Here is a 9,616-nt window from a genome sequence, read left to right on the forward strand (position 1 = left end):
TTTACAGTTTGAAACTTCATAAAAGTGAAGAAAATCATATCTCTTGGGTAGCGCACGTTCATATGCTCTCCTTCTAAAAGGCTTTTGGGGGACAATCATTGGGAGAAATCTTCACGTCGACTGTCACGTAATCACTCGCTATCCATTTGTGGAGAAGTTAGGAGACTAAGAGGCGACAGCCGTCAAAGAGAATTTCCACATGGACGATGGACTATCTGCTCGATAAACCAAAACTGGCACTGAGTACCAATTTGATCGAGTTTCACTAGGTTGTCCTAAAGGAGTTAATTACTCGGGGAACAAATCCCAAGTAACTTTTTCGACCCTGAGAGGAAGGCCTTTGCATACAAATCTAGTACTCAGAGATACTGTCCTACTCAGTGTTATGGAATGCTATCATACATAATGGTCAGGGATAATGCCCCATTTAATGTTCGGGAATGCTGCCCATACTTAGTGCTCAGGGATGTTGTCCCTTTAGTGTTCGATAATGCTGTCATACTTAGTGTTCGGGGATGCTACTATACTCAGGGGAGTCTTTGGAATAGGGCATGGACGATCGGAAAGCAAGATCGACCACTCAAAAAATAACTCGGGTATTATCACATGTCCTTCCTTCAAGTTGGACTGAGGAGCGAAGTTGAATGAAGTCCGATAGTATGCAACAATCGACTATTGTCAAGTATGATCTAGCATCAAGAACTAGGCCCTTAGAGATCATTCGGCCCTTGCACGACCTAACTAGCCCCTTACGGTCTACCTCGGGCTACATCACATGTCCCCCTTTCAGAGTTGGATTGAAAAACAAAGTCGAATGAAGTCCAATATGAAAAAAAGTAATGAGACCAAGGGTTCAAAAGATTGCCAGAATAGAAGACTAGTCCCGCACAAGATGCTATCGAGTATATTAGAAAACCAATTGTTGAGTAGAGTTCTAATAATATCAAGAAAAAAAATCCAATCTCGCTTGGGGATCTTACTGCACAACATGCTAAGATAAGAAAATCACATCCCACTGGGAATATTGCTAGACATATTAATAAGACGATTGATAAACTAAGAGAACCAATCTCGTTGGGAGCATTGCCGAGCAAGTTAATAAGATAAGAAAACTGATCCCGGTAAGGGATATCATAGAGTAGACTAAGAAAACCAGAAAATCAATACCACCGAAGGATATCATTGAGCCGATTAATGAGATCCAAAATTATATCCCGCCAAGGGATATTATTGAGCAAATTAATAAGACCAAGAGACCCGATTCTGCTGGGCGATGTCACAGAGCAAACTCGGAGGCCCTAAGGCTGTTATAAGATATTATAGCTCGTAGGTTACCATAAAATACTTAGTATATAGGTTGTTACAATTAGCTCAGAGGTTGTTCTAGTTTATTATGATACATAGGTTGTTATACTTTACTTGGAGCCTACTAGGCTTTTATGCTATTATAGTTAGCCCAGATGTTACTAGAGGATATTATAGCTTGGTATCCACCTCTACGAGGTGATTAATCCAAGGATCCATACACACAGACGACCTTTTCCACTATGAAAATCCTCCTTTTCAAAGAACACTTTGAAGGCGGAGAAACCTTTATACAATCAGTCTCTTCCTTTTACAAGATATAAGTGAAGTTTGAGGAAGAAGAAGAAAATTTTTACAGAGTCAGAGTTTTGCCAGAAAGATGAGAAAATGAACTATATGTTTCTTCGAGCGTCGACTTCTATTTTTATATATTTTCGTACACCAGTCGATTGCTCTAAGGGCCAATCGATTGATGGACTTCAACGGCTCTTTAATCTGTATTTAATTAGTCAGTTGTCACCCCAACGGTAGTCTATCAATCGACTGCACCATCACCAGTTGACTAGCATCAATCGACTGATGGACTCGACTGATTTTTCTATTTGATCACCAGTAGACTGGTGAACAGTGTCAGTTGACTGATCCATCTGAAACCTCTATGTGTGCTTCTGATCAACCACCAGTCGACTGCATCAACAGTGTCAGTCGACTTATCAAGCTGAAACTCCCCTTTCAACTTCTTCTTCAGCCCTTAGCCTTGACACAAGCCTTCAAACGTCTTCCACAAGCTTCGTGTCATTCCTTACACTAGCTTAAGATGTTTCCCTCAACTTCGTCGTGTAAGTCATCCTTTAAGTCATCCTTTGCCAAGAGGCCGCGTCTCCGGGATTTCACCAAATGCCAAGACTCAATTCCTGGACTTTCCTGTGGACTCAAACCACACAAGTTAGATCACCAATATTGCCTAACTTAACTCATTTTAGCCAAACATTAAAATCCAAATCACTTGGGGCAAGATTGCACCAACAGAGATGAGTTAGGCGGGCTGACTGAGTGGTCTAAGGCTGAGCCCGTACGACACCCCCTGGTATGGTCTGAGAGACGGGATTGCCCGAGACAAACTAGCCGAGACGAGGTAGGCTGAGAAGAGATGTGTCAGATACGAGACGACCTAGATGGAACTGACAGAGACGAGACTGGCCGAGACGGGACTAACCGATACGAGGCTGGCCGAGACGAATTAGGCGGCCTAACTGAGTGGTATAAGGTTGAGCCCGTGTGACACCCCTGGTATGGTTTGAGCCTTAGGTGTCGGTTATCTCAGCTTGGGTTTGGCTCTTATTGACCTGACTCGCCACGTTGATCGGAACCTTGACCTCGGGTAATTCCTGACGTTTGCCACATCGGCCTAATCTTTGATGTCCACTTGACTTCCAACGTCTATCATGGCACCCGCATCAATTACGATTGCAATTCAAATAAGATAAGTCATCAACAATTAAAATCAATTTTTAATTATTATCTTGAACTACTATATTTATAATTAATACAGCCGACAAAGAAATGAGCTGAGAAAGTCTCACTACGCACATGATAAAACATATGGGACAAGGACATCCTGTCGCAGCCCTCTTGAGCAATGACGGACGCCGTGAATGAACCCTTTGACTCCATTTTTGTGCTCCTAAAACTAAGGGGGACCTTTCTTAATTTTATCATCCATGTACATATTTAAACGTGGCTCCAATAAAAATAAAATGCTTGGATTAAACAGTCGAACAATTTTCTTTGAGGATCTTTTAAACTGGATGTTCCCATGCATGCCTTTACAATTTCATACGAGGATCTTCATTCTACCATAAGATCTTATGTAGATTCTAAATTCGTCGTCGCATCTATTGTCTCATTTAGCATAATTAGTTTTCCTTTCCCCTCAAAGTAATCCTAGGTCCTCTCTCTTTCTATTGCACTCTTGGTCTTGGTTAGGTTTGTCTAGTGGAACCTTTCTCCTTGCCTGAGTTCATCGCTCCTACCACTGGGATTGCATGGCATAGGAAGACAAAGTCAAAGTACCATCTGGATTGAAATATATTGAAAATATTTAATATTGATTTAAGTTCAAAACACCCAATCCAATCCCCTTGTCGCGTCCAACGCTAACAAGTTCACTACTTTCTTGGGCTGCCTGGCGTTGGCCTTCAGCTTTAGGGTAGTATGGCCCTGGGTAATTCTTTTGGCCCAGCTTGTCTCATGCATGTGAAGTCAGACCTACTTTGTTGGGTTCGTCCAATGTGCTTGCTCCCTTTGAGCCTCCATTAGGTCCCCTTGATTCAAAACCTTGTCATCAAACTATACCATGGTTCAAGTTGATCTCCACACATAAACAAACGTAATGACCTCTGCTGAGTTTGTTGGAAACTTCTTCGATCTTGATAATCTTTCCTATCGCATCGCTTTCCTTTCTCAAAACTACTTTGTTATGACACTTGATGGGGAGTTCACTAGTTCATTAAGAAACTCGATGGTGGCTTTAGGAATCTTGGCCCAAGTTGCTACTTTGCCAACCTTAGGTTTGCTCGGTTGAAAATTTTGTCCTCACGCACTGAAAGGTAATATCTAAGATCGTCTAAGGACTATCCATTAGTGTGTGATTCCATCTTCACTTTCCAAAGATGTAGGATAGAAAGGAATAAAAAATTCAGCTGGCCTAAGATGTTGTTTGGTGTTGGGAATAGTTCGAGATAGAGATGGAAATCTACCCTAAGGTTACTTTGAATACAAAAAATGATTAAAAAAAATAATCCATGCATACGAAGCACATATATGAGAGACCCTTTACCATCTTCTCGATCTTCAAGCAAATCAATTTCCAGCGTAAATTTCACTCAAAATTGATTTATCAAAATTCTTCACCTAAATTATTTATTTTATAACTTCTCACGTCCCAGTGATGCTTTAAAAGACTAATACATAAATTGATCTCTTGCATCAACCTAATTGGTGCAAAATGATCATCAAATTATTTTCAGAAAATAACTTCTGGTATGATTTAAATTCGATTTGTTGGAATTTCATTTCATACATAAAATGGGTGCTAAGCAGGTGATACAATGGAAAAGAAAATAAAGTACGACAACTTTATGATAAATTTCGATTATCAGAATACTAAATTTAATAAAAGAAGCGATGGGTTTGAATAAATTGTCCAAAATTTTAACACCATTTCACATAGTGGAAGTCGTCAGTGTAAATTAACGTCATCTTCTTCTGTCTCGCAAGCTCTGTGTAGTGGTCTTGGTACATTTTCTCTATTGGATCAGTAATCTAACATGCAACAAGGTATAAACTGAAGGCAACCTAGACCATTTGGTTCAGTTCATTCAAAATTTTGGTTAGTTGCATTTAACCAGCGAAAAATACCATGCGATTGCAGCTATCAGATAATGACATTGAAAACTACATACGAGCATATTAGGTCGCTAGTACATCTCGAAATGAAAGGCCAAATAGTTCATAGAAAACACTGGTCTAAAACAGCCATGGTTGAGGCAAAGAACAGTTCTAACCAGTAGAGGTGGTCCAAAGTGAAATACTTACTCTAATTGAGTGTCTCCATAAACTGACGAGACTATTACTTGGCCAACATCATCTGCACAAACTCTTGATAGTTTACTTGTCCATCACCATCAATGTCTGCTTCTCGTATCATTTCGTCGACCTCCTCATCTGTCAGTTTCTCGCCCAGACTTGTCATCACATGGCGGAGCTGCAAGCCCAACAAAAAAAAAGAAATTGAGTTCTATCAACTCTGTTTCAAGATTAGACAATTCCGAGCTTGATAACTATAAGCAGACTCTAAGTTCACAAGTAATCATGTTACAGATTCAAATGTTGGGTATATGGTGGCACCTCTTGAGCTAAAATGAACCCATTTGAATCCTTGTCAAACACTTTGAATGCCTCCATCAGCTCCTCCTCAGAATCAGCATCCTTCATTTGTTTAGAAACGAAATATAATGAATGCGTCATTTGGGTCGAAGGATGAAAGTTAAATAGGATGTAGGAACTATCTGTCAGCACACTGGATTCAACGAAAAGAGTTTAAAGGGGAAAAAACTCTACTAAAATATGTCCTATTACAAATTAAATAAGAATTTTTTCCTTGGAAGAAACATAGACTTATGAGTAGTTGAACGTGAATAGCTACAAGAATGTAAATATTGAGCCATGAAAATGCATGCTCAGCAGCAGATAATTTATTCATGGCTGAGGAAGAGATCAGTTCACATACAACATATTGGGAACTGTTAGATAAAATAGAAAGAGATAATCTAGTCTAACACCTTAGTTTTTAAATGAAACAGTTATTCTAGAGCCTATAAATATACAGGTAGAAATACCATGTTACATACAATAGATAGATATCCGTTGATAACATGGTATTGGAATCTCCTACTCATGCCATCCCACCCATGACTCATGCCTGTCTTCTCTTCCCTGCTGGAAGCTACCCTTTTGTCATGAAACTCCACTTGCAAATTATCTCACTCCCAGCATGAGCCCATTTTCCTCCTACCTCCTTGATAGTCATACCACCCGCCCCTATGTTTCCCTCGATTATCCTCGTCATAATGAGCATTGAGATAGAACTATGTTGATAAAGGATGATCAATGAGGACATTTTTGTATAGTTTACCTGATCTTATAAGTCCATTGAGTGTTTTCCTCTATGGGGATAAGACCCTAACAATTTTATCCATTTTTAAAGGAGCAATGCTCAAAGGATAGAAACCTCAGTTAGCATTGGAAGGCCTACATGCCCTTTGTTGTTGTCAATATGAAACTAAAAGCAAAACCCCCCTCATAAGATAGATGAAAAATTATACGTGTTATGAAGCCTCAAAGCATAGCATCAATAAATCACATACTTCAAGACAATTGGTGGGCTTCATAGTTACACAAACTGTATATTTTAACCAAATAGTTGGTGTTAAAATATACAGTTTAGGAAATTAGTTATTATAAGTGTACTATTATTATCTTTTGTTTTTCAATGAACTTGTTCTATTACTTTCAACTTGGTAACCCATTGTGCAAATCTGAGGGCTTTCTTCTTGAGCACCCTCATTTGAGGGGAAGTTCAAGGATTTGATGTAGCAGCTACACATCTCCTTCTGAAAAAAGGTAGATCCGCTACCTACACATCTCCTTCTGAAGCTTTAGCAGTGAGTCGTGTTGCATCAGAAGCGCCTCCCTTTCCAACCTCACCCCTAACTCTATAGATATAAAATCTCTTCCCTTGACCTACCTGATCCTTGATGTGGCTGCAACCTGATCCTGGCCACAGTGGTTCTTCTGCACTTATGCAGTGCTATGAAATGATGACCTCAATGCCAATCAATCAAAGATCAAAACCTCTGCTGAAGATGTTTTGGGAAGTCGGAAGCTGTTTTTGCTACAGGAAACTGTTGGGCTTGAATGATAAAATAATATTACAGAAGAATAAAGCAAACAATTGAAGAAGGGATGCCAGCAGACAACAAAAATGTATTGGTGGACATGAGAAGACCAACAACCATCACATTTTGATTTCATCAAAGAGTTAAACTATGAATTAAATACCACAAGTGCACAAAGTAAAATCTGACCTTCATTTTACGTGCCATCAAATTCAAGAACTCAGGAAAATCAATTGTTCCATTTTGGTCAGCATCAACTTCACTGATCATATCCCTCAATTCAGCTTCAGTTGGGTTTTGGCCCAAGGATCTCATAACAGTGCCTAATTCTTTTGTAGTTATGCAGCCTACAAGGGGGGAAAATGCATACATTAATCTGAAGGCACCAATGCAACAGCAAAGTGAAAGTAAACATTGAACAGCCTTTTGTTGGACATAAAGGACCTCAGATACGCAACCAATATCAGATAAACTTTCCAACTGATGAACATGGATTATTCAAGCATTTTGGGAAGCTTCTTACTCATCCATATGCAAACTATGGTTACAAGCAAGTAAATCAAAAAAGCATGCATATGCTTAAAAGGCAGAAGGGTGTATCAAAAACCAAACTGGCATCCTACTTTACATGCAACAACACAGAAAACCAAGGTTCTCATAAGAGTACATGAGAAAATTTCATCAATGATTTAAAACTCTAGATAGTAGTCAAGATTAGCTACAAAACATGTGTACACATTCTAAGTTACAGTTTCATATACTAAGTTATATGCATCTCAAAATTAATATATCTCCAAGCACTGGACAATGTCAGAACTCGTCCCCACTGTATGAAATATTCTGACATGTAATGTTTGAAAAGGGAAAATGTTATAAGCACCATGGCAGCTATGATTCTAGCCTTATCAAAAATTTAAAAAATCAAGAAACTTGTTTATTATTTGAAGGAATGACATATATACCAACACCATTAATACACAATGTAATTTAGCTGTAGCTTTCAATAATCCCATTGTTTGTCTTAAACTAGATATAAGTGACTTTATATAATGAATCCCTTTTGAGTTCCCATTCCATTTTTCTCATTCAGTGTAATTATACTAAAAACATATGCAATTTACAGTACATGATACCTTCATAGAATTCCATTAGTTATTAAAAACCCAAACAGAAATCAATCCCGCCTTCTGCCATGATCATCACGATGACAACATGAGCAAGTTTAGTGGTTTTTTTCTTTTGTGTGTGTGTGCGCGTGCATACAAATCTATAGAACCAGATCAAGTCTTTCCTTGCTCAAAAGAATGAAACAATGGTCCAGATCAATCAGAAGAAACAGGTGAGGATGCCCGACATTAATTAATGCCAAACAGAAGATTCAGCGAACTCAGCAAGTACAATACGTCGTCTCTCAAAGATCGATGCGAAAGTTACGCCTATATCATTATTCCACACCCGGATTGCAGAGGTAGCACATGATAAAGCAATAGGGATCCAAGATCTACCGAGTTATGCCTGACAGCCAAACACTACAATGTGGACGATCTAGGGTTAAAAAAGTAGAAGCCTGCAGAAAGGAGAAATGGTACCATCTCCGTCCTTGTCGAATAGGCTAAATGCCTCCTTGAACTCAGCGATCTGCTCTTCAGTCAGGTGCTCCGCCATATTCTCGCGATGAGGACAGCAACTCTACACTTTTTCCGGCTCTGGTGTCCTCGTCTTCCTCACACTCCTGTTCTCTGGTTTTTATAGTTGGCGGACCGCGGACGGACTTGCGGCTGTCAAAGCCTTTGTTGACGCGTTGTATCCGACTGAGTCGGACCGTGATTTGTTCAGGGTTTGTAGTATAACACACCGGCTCAAAAACTAAACCGGAACGGCCGGCTGAGTTGGGACACCGGCTCAACTGAATTTATTTGCTAAATTGACTAAAATCATCTGGTAATAAAAAAATTAAAAGACAAATTACCTATTTAAATTTTACGTACTAAAATATATAATAAAATAGTAATAATACGTAGATATTTCTTTTATTATAATTGCATAATAAAAAATAATTAAAAATAAATCTAATTTAATTTGATTTTCATATAATCTTATATTGCAGCTTTTAGAGAAGATATTCGTTTTATCTTTTAAAAATTAAGAGATAAGCAACCCTATGAAATTAGCCTCACTTGAAAACTCAATAACTGAAGGTAGCATTTAAAATTATCAAAAAGTTTATATGAGTCAATAAATCTATATTTTTTTTCTTCTACAAAAATGAAATTCATCATCCTAGCGGACTCATATGATCGATCTCACGACCATCTATGAGAAGATAAATCAAAAAATTACAATTGACCATGACAAATCGATTCATCTATACACTGCTAGTCGAGATAGGTCAATCAATTTCTCTATACCAAATGAGTATGTAAAATTACGACTCTATACCAAATGAGTACGTCGTACATTACACAATAAGAGTAGGTAATCGAGATAGAAAAGACAAGGAAGATAACCTTTTCCTGTTTTTTTATTGATGAACAATATATTAAAAATAAGATAAAAAAATACTTATTAACGGTTGAAAATATAAAATATGAATGAAAAAAAAAATTGGATGGAAAGAGACTCCCATTTGAATGAGAGTTTAGTCTCGTATTAGGAGATGAGTTGCTATGAGATTGATTTATATTGAATCACAATATTTGAAATTGTGAACATATATGAGGAGAGGAGAGACTCTCTTTCAGGTGCAGACCTGAAGAGAGTGCAAACCGAATGCTCGGATTGTACTAAATGCGGGTGATTTGTGTACGAGCATAATCTGAGTGCATCGAATGTTGGACTAATGGAGTACAATT

At 38.3% G+C, this 9,616-nt stretch overlaps 1 protein-coding gene across 1 annotated transcript; it reads right to left on the reverse strand.

Annotated features, from left to right (window-relative positions):
* Window positions 1–4,608: 4,608 nt before the first annotated feature.
* LOC141829143 (calmodulin) lies at window positions 4,609–8,499 on the reverse strand. Its single transcript, XM_074716556.1, has 4 exons — window positions 8,354–8,499; window positions 6,954–7,111; window positions 5,215–5,295; window positions 4,609–5,071 (listed from the first exon to the last, which is right to left on the reverse strand). Exons 1-4 carry the CDS (start codon window positions 8,427–8,429, stop codon window positions 4,937–4,939), a joined length of 450 nt encoding a protein of 149 aa, XP_074572657.1. The 5' UTR covers window positions 8,430–8,499; the 3' UTR covers window positions 4,609–4,936.
* Window positions 8,500–9,616: the final 1,117 nt, after the last annotated feature.

This window comes from Curcuma longa, chromosome 5, assembly GCF_044706935.1.
Source record: "Curcuma longa cultivar G26 ecotype Majalengka, Jawa Barat chromosome 5, ITB_CL_G26_1.1, whole genome shotgun sequence".
Classification (NCBI taxonomy): domain Eukaryota; kingdom Viridiplantae; phylum Streptophyta; class Magnoliopsida; order Zingiberales; family Zingiberaceae; genus Curcuma; species Curcuma longa.

Bases quoted from the DNA above. Each gene is read 5' to 3' on its own strand.
- LOC141829143 (XM_074716556.1), bottom strand. From the start codon at position 8,429: ATGGCGGAGCACCTGACTGAAGAGCAGATCGCTGAGTTCAAGGAGGCA. The intron at 5,296-6,953 runs GTCAGATTTTAC...AAACAAATGAAG, and splicing joins TGATGGCACGTAAAATGAAG to GATGCTGATTCTGAGGAGGA. The intron at 5,072-5,214 runs GTGCCACCATAT...TTGGGCTTGCAG, and splicing joins GGTTCATTTTAGCTCAAGAG to CTCCGCCATGTGATGACAAG.